At 43.3% G+C, this 25000-nt stretch overlaps 4 protein-coding genes across 4 annotated transcripts in view; 1 reads left to right on the top strand and 3 right to left on the bottom strand.

The window, feature by feature from the left end:
- The window catches only part of gnb3a (guanine nucleotide binding protein (G protein), beta polypeptide 3a), a gene marked incomplete at both ends in the record, with an annotated part of 3866 nt that extends 2143 nt beyond the window's left edge, over positions 1–1723 (top strand). Inside the window, 5 exons of the mRNA XM_080858565.1 lie at positions 1–154; positions 379–445; positions 621–822; positions 1098–1314; positions 1617–1723. The exon at positions 1–154 is cut by the window's left edge and continues 9 nt beyond it. Coding sequence (XP_080714691.1) covers positions 1–154; positions 379–445; positions 621–822; positions 1098–1314; positions 1617–1723 — 747 coding nt within the window. The remainder of the gene's footprint in view (positions 155–378; positions 446–620; positions 823–1097; positions 1315–1616) is intronic.
- Positions 1724–3205: 1482 nt separating this feature from the next.
- On the bottom strand, positions 3206–6286 carry cdca3 (cell division cycle associated 3; the record flags this gene model as incomplete). Its single annotated transcript, XM_080857632.1, has 7 exons — positions 6214–6286; positions 5330–5480; positions 4941–5058; positions 4197–4792; positions 3677–4001; positions 3461–3540; positions 3206–3301 (listed from the first exon to the last, which is right to left on the bottom strand). Exons 2-7 carry the CDS (start codon positions 5465–5467, stop codon positions 3206–3208), a joined length of 1353 nt encoding a protein of 450 aa, XP_080713758.1. The 5' UTR covers positions 5468–5480; positions 6214–6286.
- A 427-nt stretch (positions 6287–6713) lies between these two features.
- Positions 6714–17056, bottom strand: pex5 (peroxisomal biogenesis factor 5). The gene is made up of 16 exons (XM_080858633.1): positions 16789–17056; positions 14371–14511; positions 14171–14209; positions 13961–14078; positions 13677–13826; positions 13366–13456; positions 12851–12941; positions 12364–12486; positions 11181–11264; positions 10304–10423; positions 10007–10150; positions 9690–9760; positions 9215–9436; positions 8464–8629; positions 8126–8283; positions 6714–7573 (listed from the first exon to the last, which is right to left on the bottom strand). The coding sequence occupies exons 2-16, from the start codon at positions 14482–14484 to the stop codon at positions 7336–7338; spliced, it is 1929 nt and encodes a 642-aa protein (XP_080714759.1). The 5' UTR covers positions 14485–14511; positions 16789–17056; the 3' UTR covers positions 6714–7335.
- Positions 17057–20278: 3222 nt separating this feature from the next.
- Positions 20279–25000, bottom strand: part of clstn3 (calsyntenin 3) — a gene marked incomplete at both ends in the record, with an annotated part of 14637 nt that continues 9915 nt past the window's right edge. Inside the window, 8 exons of the mRNA XM_080857943.1 lie at positions 20279–20425; positions 20671–20855; positions 21253–21388; positions 21555–21700; positions 21878–22039; positions 22390–22616; positions 24218–24366; positions 24595–24743. Of these exons, the coding sequence (XP_080714069.1) occupies positions 20279–20425; positions 20671–20855; positions 21253–21388; positions 21555–21700; positions 21878–22039; positions 22390–22616; positions 24218–24366; positions 24595–24743 (1301 nt within the window). The remainder of the gene's footprint in view (positions 20426–20670; positions 20856–21252; positions 21389–21554; positions 21701–21877; positions 22040–22389; positions 22617–24217; positions 24367–24594; positions 24744–25000) is intronic.

Here is a 25000-nt window from a genome sequence, read left to right on the forward strand (position 1 = left end):
ATCCCCCTGAAGTCATCGTGGGTAATGACGTGTGCATACGCTCCATCTGGGAACCTAGTGGCATGCGGTGGACTGGATAACATGTGCTCCATCTACAACCTGAAGGGCAAGGATGGAAACGTCAAAGTCATGCGCGAGTTAGCATCACACACAGGTAAGAAACTCATAAATGTGTTTGTGCACTACAATATCAATGATAAACAGGGCTTGACATAGACCCGGACCTCCCTGGGCCAAGACAAAAATGACAAAACCTATAAAAAATTAAGTAGACTATTAATTAGAAATAGAACACTTTTTTCTAAGTAGTTACGTACATAGGTTTCTCCTCTATGCAAGGTACCAAATAAATCTTTCCATCTTGTCTCCGTTGCCTAGGCTACCTGTCCTGCTGTCGTTTCATAAGTGACAGTGAGATCATCACCAGCTCTGGTGACTGCACCTGGTAATTAAGTTACAGAAGCACTATAGCACAGTATGGGGGTTGGGACCATTAGTTAATTACAATTAACCAAAACTATAATGTATTATTTTATTTGCTAAATTGGTGTGTGCAGAGACACAGAGAGCTCTAGAGAACCTCTACTATGTCTCATTCAAACTCTTTTCTTGTGCCTTAGCATCTTGTGGGATATTGAGACAGGGACAGAGAAGACCACCTTTGCAGGTCACCTGGGAGACTGTATGTCCTTGGGTGTGGCTCCGGACTTTAAGAGCTTCATCTCTGGGGCCTGTGACTACACAGCCAAACACTGGGACATTCGGGATGGAAACTGTACCCACACACTGAGTGGACATGAGAGTGATGTTAATGCCATTGGGGTGAGGATTAGCTTTCTCCCGGTTATCCATCAAAAAACACAATAGAACACTTACATCCATTATGCAAAATACACACACAAACAGATACATGCAATAAATAGAAGTCACCAGTAGTCAATGCATAAGAAATGCATTTCTGGTACCTGTGGTATAAATTCTGGTATAAAGTTATTTGTTTCTGTCAGCACAACGGTAATAGGGGACACTCGAAATTCCTAGAAGCTGAGTGTTAATCTGATTCAAGTTGTTTCCCAACTTTTTCTTTCACTCTTCAGTTCTTCCCCAACGGTAACGGAATCCTCACAGGCTCCGATGACGCCACCTGTAAGCTGTATGACCTGCGGTCTGACCAGGAGCTTATTACCTACCAGGACTCCACCATCATGTGTGGCGTCACCTCCCTCGCCCCCTCTCTGTCCGGAAGACTCCTCCTGGCTGGCTACGATGACTTCAACGTCAACATCTGGGACGCACTGAAGGCAGAGAGAGTGGGTGAGTGAACGCTGTTTGCTGAATGGGGTAACAGACAGAGAAGAAGCAAAGACTTGGTGAAGGAAATGTGCCATTATTATGTTTGCTTCAGCATTAAAGCTTTTTTCCCCACAATATAACATACTTGACTTTACCGATCCACATTATCTTGGCATGATTGTAGCCTCACATGGATTGCACTGATTAAGACGTTTGCATCCCAAGAAGGGCATGTCCCTTGGGGCTAGTGCTTACTTTGTTCAGTGGTCAAACCCAGAGAGTGCTTCGGTGGCTTTCACTTAAGAGTTGTTCTGTCTCCACAGGTGCGCTAGCTGGTCATGATAACAGAGTGAGCTGCATCGGAGTGTCATCTGACGGAATGGCCTGCTGCACGGGATCCTGGGACAGCTTCCTGAAGATATGGAACTGAAGTGATTCCAAAAACACCAAGCACATATAAAGCAAGCTGGGAGTGGTAGACAAGATGAAAATCAGGGTGGGGTGGGGGGTGAGCGAGCTTAAGAGAGCTATAGGTAGAACAGGGTCGTAAAATATGAGCAGATAAAAGTGGGAGTTCTGTTGTGCCAAGTCCTACCAAAGGCATGAGAGGGGGTCTCTTGGAGGCCAACTGCTTTGGGTTGACATGGAGACACATTGTTCAGCAAAACACTGGCTCTATGGGCTGGAAGTTTATTTGGGAAATTAGCCATCAACGCTGTTAAATTCTAAAGGAATTTGGTAGGATTTGTTTATTTCAAAACTAGTTCCAACTCTAGTCATACTTCACAATTAAAATGTAGATACCCTCTGTATAGCACACCAGTTTCCTCACAGAAGTTGCCAAATGGTTAAGCAAGTTTTTGGAAGAAACTATAAATATTTTACCTAGGTTTACACAGATGATAGGACCACTTTTATATTCAGTTAAATGTTACAGCTGTTATGTGCGTTTGGCTGTCGTGTGTTGGAAGCATTATTGATGGTTTTATTTTACAGTTTCTTTTGGAATGTGTTGGCTGTAGAATGCTAGTTTTCTTTTCAGTTTGTAGTGTAGATTAATTTACGATTCCTCAGAGTTCTCCAGCCATCTCACAGAGCTGAAAAAATGACCATGTGCTACACTCTGATAATGTGGCGATCAGCTGATTTGATCAACTCTGGCAGCAACCACAAACAAAAGAGAACAGACCAGGCTGGCAAGTTCAGCTTACTAGTGGATGAACAGATGAGACTGTTTTACTGTTTACTGACCAAAAACAATAACTATAATTTGGTGAAAGCCTTCTAGATACCCTGGTTGTAATATTGTAATGCCATGTTGAGTTCCAACTGGGGATATTCCTTTCAAAAATAAGAGTAAAAGGTTGCTTTGTCGGTTTATAAAAATTCAACATCTCATTTACCCCTTGTCTCTGCCCCTCCTCACCACACGAAAATGTAAAACAGAATTCTGACCTAGCATGGTAGCACACCGATTTTATGCTGAGTAATCACCTCATTTTGAAGACACAATGACACTAACTGAAAGCCACATTATTTACGTGGCTTAAGACAGTTTGAGTGAGCCCATACCATGTTCACACTTGCCTGGACTTTAAATGGCCTTTTTAAAAACTCTTGATACATTCACAAAGCACTTGCCATCCAGTACCTTTCTTAACTTTCTAATAAACTCAGATGACTGCTTCAGAAAACTATCTTGTTTACTTTTTTTATTATTAAATGAAGAACAGCTTAATTCATCATTTAAATTTTATTTAAATACAAATTGTACATCAGACAATCTAAAAGTTGTTTCAGTTCAAGGGATAGGTTTAAAAGACAGACAGAAAAACAAACACAGGAATATTGTCTGTACATTAAAAATGTATGAAGTATTTACAATGTGTTGAGCATATCTGTACAGTCCAGCCTATCTCGGATTCTCTTTGTTCAGAGACTGAATTAGAGTTCTTCTGTCCAACTGCCCGAGTCTCTGTCTGTCTGGGGTGGAGATCTTCAACTTCATCTAGGGGAGGAAATGAAGAGACATTGAGGGGAAGAAACAATTGCATCCATCAATGAAAGATATGAGAAATATTGCTCCTTTTACTAATATGAGCCATCTATGCGACATGGTGGGTATTAGTGTTACCACAAGTATGTGTGTGCGTTTATGGATGTGTACCTGTGAGGAGTTCTCCCGAGGAGAGTTGGTCTCTCTGAGAACCTGCAGAGGAGAGCGCCCTTCGCTGGAGAGGACCTTACCTGTTAGCAAAAAGACGATTATTATTGTAGTGCCCAAGCAAATCTGATGTGGCTTAAGACAGTTAAACAAGCAGATAAACACAGTGACACAGTTATTGCTGCTGAGACCAAGTCGAGTTGGGAAAAGTCTACACACCTCTCTGCTTCGGCTTTACACTCAAGCCCTTATTCTCGCTCTCGGCTGGCTTTCGGGAGGCGAGTGGTGAGGATCCCCCTTTGCCACGCCCCTGCAGGCCTCTTGGCTTAACCCCTGTTGCTCCAAAGCCCAATCCCAGCCACTGGGGCTTAAAAACCACCTGACTGGGGCTCTTTGTGTCAAAGGTGGGGCACCTGATGCCAGTGTGGGCTGGAGCAGTTTGGGCCTCTGGTTGGAGCGTGGCAGTAGGCAGTGTGGGGGCACAGCTAGCTTTGGGGGTGCTGGGCCGCTGAGGAATGGGCTCAGGCTCCTCAGTGACAGCCACCTCAGGCTCCTCAATGACCTCCACCTCAGTGACAGCCACCTCAGTGACAGGCTCCTCAGTGACCTCCACCTCAGGCTCCTCAATGACAGCCACCTCAGGCTCCTCAATGACAGCCACCTCAGGCTCCTCAATGACAGCCACCTCAGGCTCCTCAATGACAGCCACCTCAGTGACAGGCTCCTCAATGACAGCCACCTCAGTGACAGGCTCCTCATTGACAGCCACCTCAGGCTCCTCCACAGGAGCTTCAAACACCTCTGGCTCTGGATCAGAGTCTACCACCAGGAGCACGGAGACAGATGGGACAGGCTCAACAGTGACAATTGGGAGGGCGTACACATGGTCCTCGTGCCCGTGCTCACTGGGTGTGACCTCAATAGGAGGTGGGGCAAGGGGGCCATCATCATTCTCACAGACTTGGGATGAGTGTACGCCATCATGGCAGGTCAGCAAGCTCAGACTGAGCTCCCTCTTCAGAATAGGGGAAGAAGCAGCCACCAGGGCGTCTTGCCCCTCCTCTAGGGAGAGGTCAGCCTGCACCTCACCAATCAACACAAATGGGCTGCTAACCATAGAGCCGTAGCCCTGTGATGGTGTTAGAATGTTAGGCAGAACGTTGTCAGAGTCCTGAGTAGTATAGGGGGTGAGGAGGGGTTCAGTGGAGCCAAGCTCCTCCACAAGGAGGTCAGAGTGTTTGGTAAAGGTGACCTGCGGAAGGGGGGCAGCTTCATCCACGCTAGATTCATTTAAAAGGAGCATACCCAGGCGCCTTGCAAAGGAACTCACTGTACCTGTAGGAGGAGAAAAAAAACGAATTGCATTTAATTTCATCTCTTACCCAACACAAAAAACACCAGTTAGGCAACAAATCTGTACATCGTCATTTAATGCTAAATAAAACGTCACATTTTCAAATAGGATATTCTACAAACATCCTACCGTTCACGCCATCCTTCAGCGGGGTACGGGAAATCTCATGTGTGGGTGAACGCGGGTCACTGGGTATTGAAGATCCTGCAAGTTCCTCCACACGAGTTTTAGAAACTGCACCAGCCATCTAGGTTGAATATATGAGGCATTACAATTGTCATGTTCAAGTAAATCACATACTTAATGCACCAGTTCCTTAACCGCTCTATGCAGAAGCAGCTCATCATATCACGTTTTATTGGTACAAGGAAGTGAACTGAACTGCAATAGAGTATAAAAACAGTAAAGTGGGTCTGAATGCAAGCTAACATGTTATTTTTATTAGATTACCAGTTTTATTTTATATCCATCTGACAGAAAATGAATCAAGCGAATGTACACGGGTGGTTTGCACTCACCTGGATTGGCGTTCGGTCAATGTCTGTCGATGGGGAGCGGGGGTCGACGAGCTGCGCCACACGCTGGTTTTTAATGCGTAAATTGGGATCCTGTTTGGGGGTCGAAACTGTTGCAATCTTGCTCTCGCTGGAACCCATTTCGTCGCTTCACCTAACGTTAGATAAATATATGTTTAAAAAAAAAAATGTTAAATTTACATTGCATCAGTACTGGCTTTCATACACAAGAGACCCAGGCTCCATTTCACGCACGTAATCGACACATGCATTCAAAAGTCTAAACTAACTTTACATTAAAGTTGTGGAAAGTTCACTTTATGTAGAAGAGACCCGAGTTGACCAATTTATGGAGAGCTTAGTTTTCAAATGATGAACTAAGGCAACAGTTAACGTTACCTGCCACGCCATAGTGAAAGTTGTTTTGCTAGCAACCGACATTTCATTTACTTAATATTTAGCAATGGAAACTTTTCTGGCGGATAATATAGTACAGATACAAAACATGACCATGTTAAATACTAAAATCATTAGGCTAGGCGATAAAGTAAGGCACCCCGGGACTGCTAACGTTAAATAACAAAGTGCTAACATCTACATTGAATAATTGTAAAATGCTAACAATGACACTAGCTGACATTATTCACCACCACAACCAAGTTATACGTTTTCAAGCTGAAGTTAAAGTTCAGTGATGCCAGAACTACTCACTTGCAAGTAACGTCAACCAGTTTTAACCACTGGCTTGCTAACGACACATTTTTAATATTATCGGCAGGGTTAGCGTTGTTGGCTGGCCAGCTAGCTAACGTTAATTTAAAACTTACCTGAAAATGACTGTTTAGATTCCTCTAACGTTAATGTTTTACTTCCGCCCGGGGTCTTACCGTTTGATATTGCGTTCTCTTAGGCGTCTGGTTATATCCTTCTAAGTTAAAGTCCGCTACTTTCGACTTTCTGACGTATAATTATAGCAATTTAAAAATCATGTAACTAAGCTAGTCTGGTAGTTGCAACGTTAACTGTGTTCAGCAAAAAGCAAACCAGGGCATTTAAATGGGGTAGCCTACAGCATGTTTTCGGCTTTTTTTTAAACAATCCAATCGGTGAGCGATTTGAAGTTCCCGCCTTCACGGCTTGGATTGGCTACATTAGTTCAACCATTTAAAAGTGGGCGTGTTACGAGTATTTGAAATACGGCCCAATCATACGTGCGTAAAAAATGCTTCTTTACAGTGTCAAGCAGACAATGCAAACGTAGGCAATAACTTGTTTTTCAAATATGTATGCATCATTTCACAATGTTTGTTCATCAGCTGAACGTACATATTTGAAAATAATTGCAATGGATGTTACTCACTGGGGTAATAAGTCATTCATTGTTTTAATGTCAAAGCTTTATTGCTTGGATTACATAGCTATTTTGGGCGGACTATACTGAAAACAGTAATAATACAATAATTATAGTACAATACATGATATTGGCCATAAGCATTTACAATTAGGCAAATTATTTTACAACATGAGCAATATCTGAAGACCAGAGAGAACGCATACTTCTGACACATGTGACCACATGTAGTTTCTAGTACCTGATCCCTTTCCCCTTCTCATGTTTCTTTTCTGTTTTAGTGTAGCTGTGTGCTGCAGAGACTGTGTGTTTCCTCATCCTCCTAGGTTGTGTAGTGTCAGGGAGGGTTGGCTTGGTTGAGCAGGTAAAGGTAACAGTCAGCTTCAGCCACTGTCCATTAATGTACCATGGGTTCTATGCTGCCCATTGTACCCTTAGGCCTAATTCAAAAGCAGCCCTCGGTCTGATGTTCCTATGTGCAGCGAGTTGAGTGAACTCTTCACAGTTTGTTGAGCCAATGTGGCCTTCCATCCACTTTATCATCACTCCCTTCCTCCCGTTTCCCCTGTCCTCTCCTTTCCACCTTTCCGAAACACCTCTCCCCACATTCACACTCAACAACCCTGCTCCCCCCTCCTCCTCCCTCCCTTTCCCTTCTTCATTCCGTTCCAGGCTCCCCCTCCCGTTGGCAGAAGTGTGCGAGTAGCGTGTCCAGGTCACGACGGTCTGCCGCAGCGTACAGTGAGCTCTCTCCCATCATGCTCAGGGCCATGCGCAGAGTGGACCAGACGTTGTCGGACATCATGGTTGCCGCAGCCCCGGCCCTGCCCACAGGCCCCTCCACAGAAGCCTGCTGCTGGAGGGATAAAGCTTCCAGAAAGTGCTCCACCGCCTCTCTGTGGGAATCACAGAACGGAGAGGAGAGATTAAGAGCTCAGAAAGGGTCAGTGGGGTATACCACTTCAAATTAAATTTATGCACAGAGTCTTTCAACAGGGTAGTAGGAGCAGGCTAGAAGACGGTTTATATTAAAGAGTGCTAGGCAGTGAATGATTTCTTTATGTTTGTGAAGACTTCAAAGAGTGAATTTCTCACTGTGTTCTGTGCTTTGCCCTGGGCCCTTGTTTTCAGGGACGCTAAAATATGTCCTTATATGGGCCACAACATTTGGACAGCTATTAAAACATTAGGTGTGTACATGCATTTTGCAATTCCAGGCATATGCTGCCTTATTTACATTGATCTTAAACAATATATGCATAAACAAATGAACCCTTATCTTATCTAAGACTTTGTTTTATACTATTTGTGTAATCATTTTTACACTCATAACTGAGAGATTTTCAGTGCCAATGGCAAACTGACTGCGCAAACAACATCACTCTGGGTTGACCCGAATGTGCATTGTGTTTATGTGGCTCAGATGGCGTGCAGCTCTCCTGCCAGACCTGTGAGCTCCCAAATTGACACAGCTGATGCCCAGGTTGTAACGGCTGCGCACAAATCCAGGCTGCAGTTCCAAGGCTCTCCTGTAGGCGGCAACAGCCTCTTCAGAGCGGCTCCCGTTGGCCAGGGTGGCACCTAGTTTGTTCCACAGCAAGTAATCCTGAGGGGGAAAATGTGAGAGTAAGGTGTTTGAAGTAGGACACTGAAGTACATTACATCCTCTGTTCTAAAAGACTATAACATTTTTATATGGATTACTTCGGTCGTGTGAACTATAGAATTTCACCTCACTCAAACCACCTTGAATGTCTAACAAACAAAGGGTTGCATGCTCACATACCTGTGGGGTGACTGACAGAGCAGCAGTGAAGCAGTCGACGGCTTTGTCATACTCTCCGCTCAGGTTAAAGAGAACACCCAGACCACACTGCAGCTGGGGGTCCACAATGTTGGGGTCAGAGGATGCCGCAGTCAGGAACAGGGACTGCACCTCTGTGAACAGACCCCTGAGAAAGGAAGAACCAACAGAGGGTGCGGGGATGTTGACCATCATGATTTTATGTTTTGTGATACAGTAACGATTCTCAAAAACAATGTATCGATTTTAAATAAATAGTTTACATGCGAGGATTTGTGGTGACAGTGGTTTACTGTGTTGTGTTTAAACACTCCGCCATGGATAGTGGTATTCTGATTGCATAAAAAAGTTAACTTTATGCATATGGGGTGTGTTCTTTATACTATGACAGTTTTTCTTAAAATACATAAAAAATAGCAATATCGCCTTGCTTACAGTATAACAATATACTTAATAATAAACCCTGTATCATGATGTGCATCTTATCGCCAGATTCTTGCCAATACACAAGCGAAGTAGAGATAGATTAGAGTTTGTTTTCAGATATTTGTAAATACATTAGGTTTTTGATGTATATAATGTATAATGTAAAAAGCTATCAGTCGAGTGGCTATCAGATGAGTAGTCTGCTTTTTTTAGTCAGAAGTGCACATGGACGCAGTATACAGGAGTCCGCACAGCTGCAAACACTCATCTCACACAGAACACAAAAATTCAGTGAGGAACTACTGACTCAGGCAAAAGGGATCCAAATCGCTCCCTCTCCTTTTCCCTCTCTCTGGCACCATCCCTCTCTTTTTCCCGTTCGCTATGCTCCAGGATGTGGCAGTACTTGGGGTTGTGTCTTAACCAATCTCGCAGTGTCTCACAGGCCTGCCTGTGCAGTGATTCGTTGGTGAAGCTGACAGCCAAAGCCATCAGCGCAGTCAGATTCTCCTTCTTCAGATCTATACATCTGGGAGAGGTAAAGGCAAAAAAGGAAGAGCAGAGAAGACGGTGAGAGTGGGTTTAGGGGAGGCTCAAAAAATACTTTAAGGTACAACTATCTGAACAAATTATCTTTACAAGTGAGAGTATTTTATTTAACAGTTAATATGTAAACTAAATCAGCTCAAATGATTGTTTGGCCCACTGTAACAAGAGAAAACCAGCCCTCGCAGTGTTCACAAACCCAAGTCATCTTTACACCTGCAGTTTTATGTATTTACCTGCGGAGGGCACTTATAGCTGCAAACTCCTGTTCATTTTCTGCTTGACAGGTTCCCAGATATTGCCAAGCCTTTGGGACAAAAAAAGAAATCAATATTTCAGTACAGTTAAACTAGAACATTCCTGGCCCGGAACATTCCCAATCACTCCACACATGCCTACAGTATGTACATAATAGGTTGCTTTCAATGGTTGGGCAATTAAACCATGTTGATTTGTATGCCTCCAAGCTGAACAACACGACTATGTAGTAGCATTAAACCATATTATCCATATTTGTATGTGTGGATGTTTACATAATGGAAGTGAGTCTGACCAGCTGGTTTTCTGGTTCCCGCTGAACTGCACACTCAAAGAGCAGCACCGCCCCCGGAATGTCTCCTGCCTCCATCCTCTTCACCCCCTCTGCCAGAGGATCGTCATGGGACAGATATGGGTTCTCCTCATCAAACTGATAGCCCTGAGAGGAGGAGGAGGAGAACACACATTTGAGTGAGAAAAGGGGGAGTAGAGAGAAAGAATGAAAGGTTGAAGCAGTGGGAAGGATGCTGAAATCCACACGGTGCAGGTAAACACAGGCAGCCCAGGCAGGAGGCTGTGTGCAGGCAGGTACCTTGTCGTAGGAGGAGCTGAGCATCTGGTCAAAGTCAGACAGCCAGGGGTGGCTCTCTGCATCCCTCTTGGCCATCTCCTCCCACTCCTGCTGCAGCTTCTCCCAGAAGTCCACATCGCTCTAGGCAAAAGAAAAAAGAGACCCTCACAGTCAAAATGGCTCAGAAAGAGACAAGAAGACCACCATAAATATACATCAGAGGCTTCTGCACACGACACCTGCTCAGTTACAGATACAAGAACACCTTCCCACTGTAAGGCCCAACTAATGAGGATTAGAAAAAGTAATCAGTGGTAGGTATGACACTAACATAAATTACATAGACCATGACCTGGGATTTTGTAGGATGGCCGTAACCTCTTCTAATTATGCAAAACCGGGTTCCCTTAAAAGTCTCTCTGCCCTGTGAGAGTCAGCTTTAATGAATAATGGATCGTAACACATTTATCAAGTCTACATAGGTCATTACAGGAATGAAGGCACAATCACACATAATCAAGCAAATCTTTTACACATAGCCCCTCAGTAATAAACATTTCTAAAAGGCTTAAGAAAAATTATACTTCATATGAGGCTTATTCACTGATGTCAGGGACACACGTTAGGTTGGCAATCATTTTTAGTCATAAAAAAGGTTTGTTTCAAAAATATTCTAACAACACATAAACCGTTTAGAGGTTAATAAGGAAAAAATGTACAGTTAAATGACAGGGAATTCAATGATACAATTCTGTTACAATAAATATCATCGCTCATGGAATACTTCTTGTCCAAGAGCTTACTGCTGCAGGAAAGCATCAAAAACTGAAGTGAACTAAAAGTAAAGTTCCAAATTGTTTTTACAGCACTCCCACAGGCTGACTCATTACGCTCTCACCTCCACTGCAGCTTTTGCCTGCTGGAAATCTGGTCCCCCCGTGGCAAACTCATCTACCCACGATTCAGCAGAATCCACCGACACCTGCAGAAGGTACGCAGCAGCCAAATGTCAGTGAGAATGTCTGAGGTTTGGAGTGCGAGCCCCACAAGCTGGCAGGATGAAGCAGATCAAAACCAGGGAGAGAGCAAGAGGTAAGGATGAATGAGACAGAGGAACTAGGAGGGATGAGAGACAGACTACATTCACCTTGGCAATCCGCAGTTTTCTACTCTAGTGGTCAGGAAAAGGCAGTTTACGCAACGCTTCAGGCACCACTGGGACTAGTTTCACCTACATCCAGAAGAGAAGGAATGCTGGCATACATGCGATCTGCCTGTAACCACTACGTAGCTGGGATTTTTTTCTTCTTCTAATTTTGTATATCTTTTGACAAACAATTAAATGCTTAAAATTGAGCAGATTAAATTAACTCTAAACACAGAACGTTAAGCACGATGCAACTAAAACAGCGAGGCAAACGGCTTAGGAGGAGGGGCTGATTTATAAAAAGCAGCTGTGCTCTGACAAAAAAAAAAACTAGCGGAGCGGCTAGTGGACCACGTTCCCCAGGTGGTCAGGCTCCTGGGGTCCTACCTGCCTGACGACTTTAGCCCACCGCTGTGCCTCTTTATTTTTTGTTTTGTCTTTCTCCACCTTTCCCTCTGTTGTCTCCACTGGCACAGTTAGTGGCGCTTTCTCCAGGAACTGACACGGTCGTGGGGCAAGATTTGTGTGTTTTTAGTGTGAGAGGGGATTTTTTGAGGAGGTTTATGGGGTTATTTAAGTATGAATGGAGGTTAATTGAGGGTTAAGGAGGGTGTGGGTTAAAGGTCATGACAGGTTAGGTTGGGAGGAAAAGGATAAGTCACAGTTACAAGGGAAAATAAATGTAAATATGTAGATGTAGACCACAATAAACCTTGTTTCCCAAGGGCGAAATCTGAGCATGTTAAATGAACAAATCTCAAGGCTAAGGCTCAAGGCCAGTCAAAGTGTAGATGCAATAGTTGGAAAGGACTTGCTGTACACCATAGTCAGTTCCAGGCAAGCATACATGCTTCAGCCATGGCATGTGCACGGACTGCAGTTGCGCCTGAACCCTTCACTGTTCCTCCGTGTGAAGAGGAAGGAGGGCTCCTACCTGGTTTAGGCTGGAGGCCCAGCGCTGTGCCTCCTTGGCCTGAGCTTTATCTGTGTCCTGCTTGCCTGTACTGTCTTCCACAGTCACACTGCCCTCGCCAATCTGCCTAATGAACCGCAGGAACTACACACAACACAGAGACGACAACAACAACAACAACAACAACAACACACTGCCGATTACACTACAGCTACTGGACCACTCAACAGTGTGTCACAGAGACACATGTATATACAAATATATATAAACTCCAAGTTACATCGCAAATGTTCAACAAAACAAACACACAAGCCACAGATCCACTACTGAAATTCTAAATGGTTCCTAATGGATGAAGTGACTTAAGAGGTATAATGAGGGAACAAATGCACAAAGGTGTGATACATTAAAGCAAGATTTAGTACACACCATAACACAAACACAAATACAACTACACCACACAAGAACACCCAAGTATTTGTGTGAATCTGAGACAGAATATACCTACCTCTGTATTCTGCAACTTAGGGTCTTCTACTTTGGCAAGAAGCTCATTGGCTGTTTGTTTGAGCTCATCTCCTGACTGGTATTCTTGTGTCCTGATTGGTGGAAAAGGTAATGATTATTCAGTGGATGTGTTCACAGCCAAACACCGGGCCTGTACCTCACTGAAAAATTATATAACAGACATTGGAGTGAGGTTAAAATGCCTGTTGAATGCAGTTCTCAAATCTCAAGGTTTTCCGCCCACACAGCTTTTTATATGAAAACCATTTCTCTTTTTGTATCCGACCAATGCTTTTCATCTTTCTCAGTCACCTCATATACACACACACACACACACACACACACACACAGATTCTGGGTCTAGAACTACACGCCATCTTATAAATATCTTGCAAATGCCAGTTAACCTCTTGAACTACTATAACTAGTTCGAAGATTCACACACAAGCACGCACGCACATACACACACACACACACAGTGTTTCACTCTTATCTGTCTCTTGGACATTTTCTCACCATTCTTTATCTCTCTCTCTCTCTCCAAGGTCTCCCAGCCACAGTTTCTCCTCTGATTGTTCCAGATACTCCTCTGCCCAGCGACCAGGATCTGACAGAGAGGAGGGTGGAAAGAAAAACAGAGTGGTGAAACACCGAGGTCAGCACACAGAAAGAGGTTCATCAGAGGGAACAAAAAAAAAACACCTCAAAATAAGAAAATCAAATATGGGATATTAAAGGACATACCTACAAGATTAATGACTAGATAGCTAAACTCAAACGAGGTTGGTGTAAACCACCATGGAGTAGATATAATAGTTTTTTTTCACCTGACACTTCACTGATGAATTCCTTTGTCCAATCAGCATCAGCTCCCTCACCCAGGCCCACCTGCCCTGGTGCGGAGGAGGCGGCATCAGCGCCAGGCAGGAACTCTGAGGCCCAGTCGCCAGACAGCGCCAACGCAGCCACCCCAGGGGCTTCAGACAGAGACAGAAAAGCTCATGAAGAAGTTATTTTAAAGTACCACTGTATGTATGTTGAGTGTGACAGTATGCCTTGCATTGCAGGACAGAGCCCCAAACACCCTCTCCTTTTCTGAGTGTGCGCTCACCTCGCTGTGGAGCTTGTCTGTAGCTCTGCTGGTCAATCTGCTGCATCTCCTCCAGGAGCTGCCCCATGTCAAAACTTTGAGGAGGCCGTGAGGGGCCCTGCAGGAACTCATTGACCAACTATACATGGAGAGGGGAGATTGTTAGGATCTATGTATTCGCTGTATGATCATGGCAGCTATTATCCCATGCCAGGTAGGACTGATACTGACCTCTTCCTCACTTGCTATCTCAATAGGTGTAGGAGGAATCTAGGGGTTTAAATGAACACACAGGATCTGACATTAGTCACATATACAACAAAAGCATATCATACCATTCGTGAGCATGTATGAAAGGCCTGGATGCTTACAACATGACCAGACAAATATCTGCATATGGTGATGGAATAGAATGGGTTGCTGTAACTTACATTGGGTGTTGCCCGATGCCTCCAAGGCCCTCCTTCTTGAGTCATGTGACCAGTCAGCTTCATGAGGGGATTGGCTCCCCCACACTCCGCTTCCACCAGCTCCCGCATCGCCATGACAACCCGGTTCTGTCTCAGTCAGACCTTGGTACAAATGAAAAACATAAAATTCTTACTTCCTTAACTGTGGACTTTTGTGACATTCTGTCTCTACGTTTTACACTGTAACTACACTGATCAAAATGATGAATGAAACACACAAGTCAAGCATTTGCCGTTGACATCTACAGCTTTGGCAGAATTCCTGACCATTTACAACATTCTTAAAACAGAAGCATGTCCCAAAAATATAAGGCTATATATAAACATAAAACCCTTACATACTTACATAACTTAACTTGCACTTACAGCAGTTACATTCCTGCAAATAGTGTTTATTGTTACACTAGGTCTCTATTGCTCTATTGACTGTTCTCTCCCTTGTACGTCGCTTTAGACAAAAGAGTCTGCTAAATGTGTAAATGTCAAATGTATTGTACTCCAATGTACATTGGAGGTAAACACACTGCTCTTTAATGTGGATACATTCCACCTGACTAGACACACTGTTGCTCCTGTCTGTTTGGCACCTAATACTCTCTCAGGCAACAACATCATTTCCCTGCCTTTTCTGAAATGTCTTTATTCCAAATTTGTATTAAACAGATTATAACAAAAAACTCTTTACAGATTTACAGAACTTGCTAACAAGACAATGAATAATGGTGTCCCATTTGAGGGTAAAACAAGGCCGACAACCCAATCAAATAACAAAACTTGCAATTAATAACTTGTTGTACTTCTTAATTTTGTTATTTGCATAGATGTGTTGACATTTTTGCAATTTGTGTGAAAGAATGAAAATAGACTGTTTATTAGCTGTTGTATACACCTGAACTACTATTTATACACATTCAACCGCATCCATTTTTATTTGAAAATTCCAATCCGTGAGAAACAGATCATTAACAGGTAAATGGATTTTCCACTGACATAACCATGTTAGAGATTAGCTGAATAAAGAGGATTATAGCATGACAATAACAAACTCCATGAGCTAGTGTCAAGTGCATCACGGCATGGATGCGCTTAAAATCCCCACACCACAGAAACAACTTACACATTTCTTTTTAATTGCGAAGGGAAATATATAGAACTAGAGTTGCATTTCCTGAACAAAACAACAATGATCATGTAAAAGATTAGAAAGTTGATGCGCACAAAAAGAGAGAGGGAGGTAGAGAAAATCAGAGCTGTGTGAGGGCAGTTGAGATGGGGAAGGTGATAAAGACAGAGAGATAAATACATAAATAAATGTACACACACACACACACACATACATACATACATACATATAGATAGATAGATAAATAAATAGAGAGGGCGGTAGACAAAGAGTTTAGACAGAAAGAAATGAAGGAAGAGATAGAAGTTGATGAAGATATATAGAAAGAAAGAAATGAAGAGATAGATAGTCAGAGAGACTGACAGTTGCAGCAGTGACATTTGACTGTTATGTTGAAGTCAGGACGACACCATCCAGTTGAATGGGACATTTTAACTCGTTTACCTTAAATATATATATATTTAATTAAAACATTTCAGAGCAATGAAAATAACATTACTACGGTGTATTTTAAAAGACCTAGGAACTTAAGTTTGAAGTTTCCACATTAAGCAGTTTAAGCTGAATTATTCGCAGAATAAGACAAAGCCTAGGAAGAACAATATCTATAGTGCTTCGCTTTGCAAGCACTACAAATATTATCAAACACACAACTGTGGTTGATGGCTACGTTTACCTGTCAACATTGAATCTACCTGAGTTCAATGTTTCGCCCGAGAACACGCTCACACAAACACAACAATGATCTAATGTTACGACCCACAGGTCATTCTCACTGACGGAACTGCTTGAACATCAAGCAAACCTTACCTAGGAAGCTAGCTATACCTGTGATAAATGTAAATGTAAGCTGCATTGTCCATTTAGCAGAAAGCTTAGTTTACAAGCGAAGTAGGTAGGATAGCTAGCTGATCGACAGTATCTAACCAGATAGATAGTAGATATAAATAGATAGATAGATAGATAGATAGCTAACGTAAGGCTTCAAAGAGCCTTTGTGGATACAAATTGTATTATACCTACACTAGACAGTGCGCTACCTTGGCTGATCAATGCAGAGAACATGCCGATGATCAAGTTACTGTGTCAGGCGACAGACAATGCTGCTAGCTAACACATTAGCATGTTATGCATGCCATGACGGCTGAATCAATCTGAACCAACGAAGTCGAGCATGCTAATTATAAGGCAAATCTGATACAATTCGTTAGCTAGCTTGTTGATAAGCAAAAATGTAGCTTGACTTGTCAACTCACCACCTTACTGGCGATACGATAGACCTTTCCTCTCCTCCCTTAAAAAAATCACTCGTCTTGACGAATAATAGCGTGCATACAGCCAAAACACAAAATCACAGGCATACAAACAATTGGCCCGGAAAGATAAAGCTGGAACGTCTCAAACCCCACGGCTGGCCTGGCGATGAGCTTTCTTGCTCGTCTTTATAAGTTAGCTCTTTTTAATCTTTCTTTATTTACCTCCCCCATGACCCACTAACTGAACAGCGATAGCAGCTGCACTATGTTATCCTACGGTTCAATTCACGAACACTACGTACGTATGAACCAGTAGTGTTGGGTCGTTTGAGTTTCAAGGTCTGCGCATTGAACTACGCAAACGCCACTTCTGCTGGCCTATGACTTGAACCTGCAAACATTAATCTGTGTAATTTATTCGGATGTATTAATGTGTATGAAATGCATTCACATGACTGCGTACCGCAGACTTTTTAAAGATACGGTGACCAAAGAAATGCCCAGAAGACGTTTTGCACAGAAGACGTAGTGAAGCCTTATCCAATTCAACCAGGTATTGTTCTTACTTGTGATTGCAAGCACACCTGCATTATCGTCTGAGATATAAACTTAGCTATAGTTTATACAAAACCTCCATTGGTCAAATAGTTTATTAATAAAAATCCCTCCCAGGTAAGTGATCTTTAATTACCCAGTGGCAATAACAGTGTCTGTTTGTTTTTCAGGAATGAAAAAAGTTCAAAGAAACCAAAAATAAAAACATTTACGAAATTGTGTTCCTTTTGTGTCCATTACATTGGCATGGACACAAGGCTACAAGTGCAAAGCACAGGGTACAAAAATCAGTGAAAGTATTGACAGGATATTGAGCGTGTAGGTAGAAAAGCAATGTGAACAGTGACCATACATGGCCAGAAAACAATTTGCCAGCAAAAGTAATAATACATCGGACAGCGGCCATCAGGTGTTGCGTTTAGTATGTATTTATTTATGTATGTGTCCTACAGTTCGGTGTTAAGGAAGCTCAATGTGTGTGGTTAAGTAAGAGGAATATTGGGATGTAGAAGGTGCTGAGGTAGTAAGCAATTTGCAGTCGGCTGGTGACGGACTGGAAGCTCTTGTATGTCCTGCCAGAAGACAGGGGGCTACAGCGTCTGTGAGTGGAGTGGAGTCTAGTGGTGGCTTTGCAGGTGCAGTGCCCGAGGAAGACCCCAACAATGTTCTCTGTAGAAGCCTTGCAATCCACAGTGTTGGAATTACCCCAGCAGTGCTGTAGTCTTAATGTAGGTAAGATGAATAGGAGGGGGGTTATCTGTTTGGTTCTTAGGAGATGAGTATAATGGTGGTCTTTTTTTTGTCATGGATGTGATAACGAGGGTCCAGGTGAGATCTTTGGGAACGTGAACTTGGAGCTTTTATCTGTCTCAACTGCAAAGCCCTGAGGTACAGTGGAGTGTTGTCAACACGTGTCCAAGTTCACATTAAGCATGAATGTCAGACAGATGGTGCTTTGGCACCAGCCAATAAGCCTCTCTTCCTCTCCTCTGTTGCAATCAAAACAAATTGGCAACTTATCCCCTTGCAATCAAAATAAATAATTAATTAGCAAAGTTTCAACAATGAGTTGGTTCTGGTTGCGGAAACAACTGTTACTGAATGTAGGCTTGAGGTTGAAAATGGATGCAACCATAGGCTAATAATGCAGTGGAAAGGTTTTTAAGGGTACGTGAGGACTCAGTCTTAACCTTTGCTGAGTTTTGTTATCATTTGTTGCTACGTTAGATACTTTATAACACAAATAGATATTGCCTAAGATATAGATATTGTTAGATAGTAGTAGATGTTCATATGTTGCTGTTCAAATAAATTGATCCTTATTAAGGTGTTTAGGCCAACGAGTTAGGCACAAGATTTTGTTCTTCTGTTGCTGGACATTAAACCATGTCAATCTGCACTATAATAAGTGTCCAATGAAACTGCAGTACACTTCACATCTTACCAAGAATCATGAATCATTTACACATTTCACACTTTGACGTCGTCCAGGTGTTTTTATTATGAATTTTTGCCATTTTTTTCAGACGTTATCAATAACAATCAATCAATATAATCCGTATCATTGTATCAATAAGTACAGTTAAATGTCCCAAGAGTAACCATAGTAATAATATACGTTATTAATGCAATTTTATCCATTCTTAATATTACACTGGAAAAAGCAAACAGGCTTTTAAACTTGACAGGTTATCACTGTACACTGACACAGACAGTGCTAAAGACACACACAGGGGCAAAAGAGAGGAAGAGAGGTGAAAGTGAAGAGACATGTCTGTACATTCGGAAAAACTAGGTGGGAGGGAAGACAAGACGGGGGGGGGGGGAGAAGAGAAATGGAGGACGACAGACAGAGGGAGAGAGATTTCTGAGCTTGGTGTGGAAAGAAAGTGAGAGAGAGAGAAAGAGTGACAGAAAGAAGTGAGTTTGTGAGGAGATGACAAAACTGGCCATAAGAGCAATGTGCCTTCTGTTTCAGCATGATTCAGATTATTAACAAGTTTTTTTTAATTACACAATTCAACACACAAATGAATAGACACTCATCAAGCCAGTCATTATCATTCTTATTACTACTACTATTATTATTATTATCATTATGGTTTTAAATGACCACCAGAATATTGGAATATGCGTTATGCGTGACAGGAATAAAAAAAAAAAAACTGAAACTGGCCATGAAATTACACAGATTTCCTTTTGTAGATGCAAAAAAAAAAAAAATAATAATAATTCATATTTACATAAATTCAATACAATCAAAACTGCCCAGGTTGAGCTGACATTCTGGATACAGCAGAGGGTTTGTGTTGTGTTATTTTGTGTTATGACATGCTTAACTGTGTCATGTGTTGCGTTGCACTGAGTTGTCAGTTGGTGCTAAAGTTATGGTGCAGATTTGGGGTTGCTGGGGAGAACTTGGGGGGTTTGTTGGGACACACTGGTACTGGTCATTTCGTGATCCCTTTTTGATTCACCATCTATACTGGGCACGTATTTGGTAGTAAAGGAATGTGTAGAGAGAAAGGGGAGGAGATTGTGCAGCAAAATGACAACTAAGCCATTTGTTGGGAGTGTACAATTAGATAACTTTGTGTGAGACTAAAATGACAACATCAGGCCGATATACTTATTGTAACTGTACAGTAAAGATCTTATTTTGAGCTTGTTTATAATCGCTTTACCATGTCCAAAAAGACCTTTGTGCCATAGTTTCGTATTTTGAGAAGAAGTGTAAATGCATTTGGCATTTCCGATAATTATGTTTTCAAATGTAAGCATTACCTGGTGATTTGTGCATGGTGTTTGTAAGCATACATTCCAGAGAAGAGTGTAGAGGCTCGTAGTGGACAGGTATGTGCCGAGTTTGTGTGGGTGTGATGGTGTCCGTGGTATCCATAGGTGTGTGGGCTTTTCAAAGTGTAGCTGGTTAGGCTCAGTAACGCCGAGTGGCATCTCTGCCATCTTTTTTGATGATAATTCTCTGGTCATCACTGCCATCATCAGGCGAGTCTGCCACTTCCTCGTCGTCCTCTCCCTCCCCCTCTGTGTCAGCAGATATTCCCATTTGAGACTCGTAGGACTAAAACAGAGAAACAAATTGGAGACAGTCATTTTGACAAGGACTGTTCAACTTCAGTCTTTAAGTTTGAAACAAAGTGGACAATAACAAATGACTCAGAACCTTCACACAGACATTACCACCACTCTAACATATGGGACTCTATGCTCTTTACTCTCTAGGTATCACACTGTAATAAGAGACAAGCCTGATCTCAGATAAAACCGGCTGATGTGACAAGTGTCCAACATGAGCGCTGCACCCACCTCCATGGGATTGACAATGATGGTGAGGGCAGAGTCATCCCACTGGCTGCTGCCCTCCTTATCTCCGCCCCCGACCCCCTCTTCACGGCGATGGATGGAACGGATTCGGAACACTCCCAGAATAACCATGACAACCAGGAATCCTACGCACACCATTATGATGACCGTGGCTGCACCTGGAACCACTAGAGGCAGAAGTAGAATATCAGCGGTATGAGAAACCTTTTAGCACACACATACTCTCTCACACACACTGCTCTCTAATAGATATACTTAGTACACATGCGTATGCGTACGCACGTACGCACGCACGCACGCACGCACGCCTGCACGCACGCACGCCTGCACGCACGCACGCACGCACGCACGCACGCACGCACGCACGCATGCACACACACACACACACACACACACACACACACACACACACACACACACACACACACACACACATAGGATAGACATAAACCTGTCCAGTAACTCTGCAAATCCTATTGCAGATATTCCCTCGCTTCATAGACCTTCTCCAATACAAACACATAACTCCAAACCCAGAGGCCCAGTGGCGCTGAGTCTGAGTACCTGAGTTGCGGTGTGGGTTGGGAAGTGTGTGGCCACTCAGCTCTCCTGTGTGGTGGGAGGGGTGCAGGAACTGCTGCTGAGAGGCCAGTAAGTGGGAGGGATGGTACAGACTGTCCAGAGAGTGCAGGAAATTCACCTGAGACACACAGAAAAGGGGGAAGACAGAAACAGACGGAGGAGATATGAAGCCAAGGAGAAAAACTAAAACAACAGACATTAAGAGAAACAAGAGAGAGACATTTCGTCATGTCATCCATGGAGAGCCATGGTGGTGTGTTTAATGGGTGCCCTTGTGTGTATACCTCCAGAGTGAGCTCATTACTGGTGTAGCGTCCGTTCATCTCTGAGCAGGACAGACGGAAGCGCCTCTCGAAGCGAGCAGAGCCCTTGGCCAGGCGATAATGAATAGAGCGCAGAACATCCTCGTACACTGAGATCGACTCAGCACCTGAGGAGGAGAGGAAGAGCAGAGGGAGAGAGGAAGAGAAAGACAGGAGAAAGAAAAAGATAGAGAAAGAGTAAGGGATGACATTGACTATTCGGTGTTCACAGTTATGTATCCAGAACCACACACACACACACACACACACACACACACACACACACACACACACACACACAGTACCTGTGATAGCAATGTAGGCTGTTGTGTTAATGATGTCCAGTCCCCTCTCCTTGATTGCTTCCATATCAACCAAAAGCTCCTCCTTCTCTGGACTTAACTCCTCCCCTAAGGGTTGGACTTCACATCCATCCAAGGTATGGGCCACCGCATCGGACATAAGGGCTGAGGCACACAAAAGACAAGGACAGGGACAACACAGGGCATCAGATCTTAAGTTATGCTATCACTTCCATGACACATCAACTCTGATAAGACCCAAAGAGAATGGGGGAGGATAAGCACTGAGTAAAGAACAACTCGATCTGAAAGAGTAAAGTTCACATGAGGGAGGCAGATAAAGAGAGCCTGGTGAATGAATGAACCCTGTCTGTTAAACATTAAGGGTGGCCTCTGCTCCCTATTATAGCAGCTATTTTTGACAGTCAAAGCAGTCAGTCAAAAATGTCTCCCAGTCTATGAGTTAGAGAGCTAAGGGGCCCTTAGGGAGCTCATGGATGCTCAGTGAGGCTCACCTCCACCCTCCATGCCCTGGGCGGCTGTGTTCACTGCGTGGGAGAGGGAGCAGACGATGCGCAGCTCAGGGAATAGAGGAACCCCGCGGGGCCCTTCAAACTCGGGAGCTGGCCTGGCCAGGTGAGGCCCCACTCCAGACAGAGAGATCTGGGGGGCGTCGGGCTGGAGGACAACCAGATAGCCCTCCAATGGCCTGAGAGTAAGACAGCTCTCCTCGTTGAAACACCTGAAACAGACAGAGGCATGTGGAAGGAGATTTAAAGATATAGTTCAATAGGAAAACAAATATGTGTATTTTGTATGGGCTTGGGAGTGCATATGCCTGATTAAAAATTAAAAAATGATATTATTCCAAAGGTTCCAAAGTTCTTATTTGATGCTAAATCTCTGAGTGTGCATGTGTATGTGTGTGTGTGTGTGAGTGTGTGTGTTTGTGTGTGCGTGCGGGCGTGAGTGTGTGCGTGCATATGCATGTGTACAAAGTATATCTATTAGAGAGCAGCTGGCCATGTTTAGCTCAGCCTAATGACTGCTGGTTCACCAGCTGGACATCACGATCCCACAACCTGAAATCTGATTAGTGGAGAAGCCAGCTCTAAAAAATTACATTCAATCCAGCAGGCTCGATATGTATTGCCCATTTCAGTTCCTATTATTATCAGTCTCTTTGAGCTCCCACAGCGTAGTTCACTGTTACTGTCTGAGGAGTCCTCATCCTCTCCAATTAAGATGTTTATGGTCTCATAAAACTCTACAGGACTGGTCAAATTGAATGGCCAGACAGGGACAAAAAAAATAGACTGCAACATAAATGGTGTCAGTTAAATGTAAATGGAGAGTGTTTACTGATAATGGGAAGATCTGACATAAAAACACACAAAGTTGTTGCACAAAAACACACTTTGCCATTTATTTTAAGTTTTTCAATATTTAGCACAAGCCTTGGCATAAGACATTTATGACTGTATTGCGTGTTTTTCACAAAATCTTGTTTAATAAAAATAAGGCACCGTACTAGTAGACTTATAATTTGTTATATTAATGCAGAATATCATAATAGTTTTGTAAGAATGATTCTCTTAACTACCAAACGCCTCTGCATTGCAATGGTTACACTTAAGTTGACATTTATTTTAAAGTAATTTTAATTGATTTGATTAAATTATTATTACTGTTTATGCCTTCAAATTCATTAAGCCCTCTGTCACACTAAACACATGCCAGTCTTTGTCCTTTTTTAAAAGACCTAAACTCAAAAGCTGTAATGGCCAACTCCTCTGATGCTTGACCTTGATAATGCAGGTCGATTCGTTTATGCTGAATGTGTCACCAGAGACTGCTTGTACAAGGGAGAGGGTCTATCTGTATTCCAGCGAGAGACTGACTTCAGGCTGGAAACAAAGAGTACAAGGTCAGGAAATGTGTTCTAACCAGACAGTGAGGAGGGTGAGGAGGGGGAGGAGGGGGAGGAGGAGGAGGAGGAGGAGAAGGAGGAGGAGGAGTTTTGGTTCCATGGGGTAACTGTTGTTTTCCTCTTGCTCAGGCTGTATGGGTGCCGGGTGCTTATCATAGTGCTTAGGGCAGAGTGCTTACGGCGGGCTCATAGGCTTTCCTCATAATCTTTTCCTAGATTTGTTAATTTCTTGGGCAGAAGACGTACATATGCTAATATGCCTTTTCTAGAAAATTCTTTAATATGTCTTTAACATATGTTTGATAAGATTTTATATTTCATTAGAACCCTCATTTAAACTAGCGTACACAGGCTTATACTAAAATCTAGGCATATTTTAGAGGAAATAGCCTTTCATCGAAAGGGTGTCTTACCTAAGGGAGGTGGTGAGTTTGAGGGGCCTGACCCCAGGTGTGGCGAAGCGAAGAGAGTTCCTGTAGGTCACCTGCTGAACGGCGCGGTTGAAGCTCTCAATGTCATCGCCCTCCAGTACCAACACTGACTGACTGGGGTTCACATGCACCTGCACGAGAAGGAGAAGATGACATTGAGAGAGGGAGGAAAGAGAGGGAGAGAGAGATGAGGGGAGGGGGGAGGGGGGGCTTTGCATGTGATTTACCACTTTAATTAATATGTCAATCACATGGTTGTGAGAATGGATTCTGTCTCTTTCTCATCAGCTAGCACCACTGTCAGCGTCCTTTAATATTGGTGCGCATAGGCCTGGGACCCTCACTAACAATCTCATTACCTTCATGCCAGAGCCCAGCGTCTCCAGATCCCCAAAGTCCAGCCCCTCTCTGCAGGCATACAGACACTCCACAACACTGTGAGGCTCCACACTTCCTGGACGCACGGTTACCCCAGACAAGAGGCCTCGGTACCCACCGACGTATTTGACTGTGAGAGCAGAGAGCAGCAAAACATATCGGGTGAACGTGCGAGGATTACAAATGTGAGCCGCATACCTGTTTTCCATTTTCCTATTTTCTATTATCTGTGTGACTGACAGGGTGTTGGCCTCTCTCCGCCTCCACCACTGCCCCTCAGAACCCTGAGTACATCTCTGAACATCATGAAAATATACCCACAGTCCCTGGGGAATTTAGCCAAGAGACACAGATAATCATACACGTGTGCACACACGTGTGCACGCA

The sequence above is a fragment of the Sprattus sprattus genome, assembly GCF_963457725.1.
Source record: "Sprattus sprattus genome assembly, chromosome: 19".
NCBI classification, from domain to species: domain Eukaryota; kingdom Metazoa; phylum Chordata; class Actinopteri; order Clupeiformes; family Clupeidae; genus Sprattus; species Sprattus sprattus.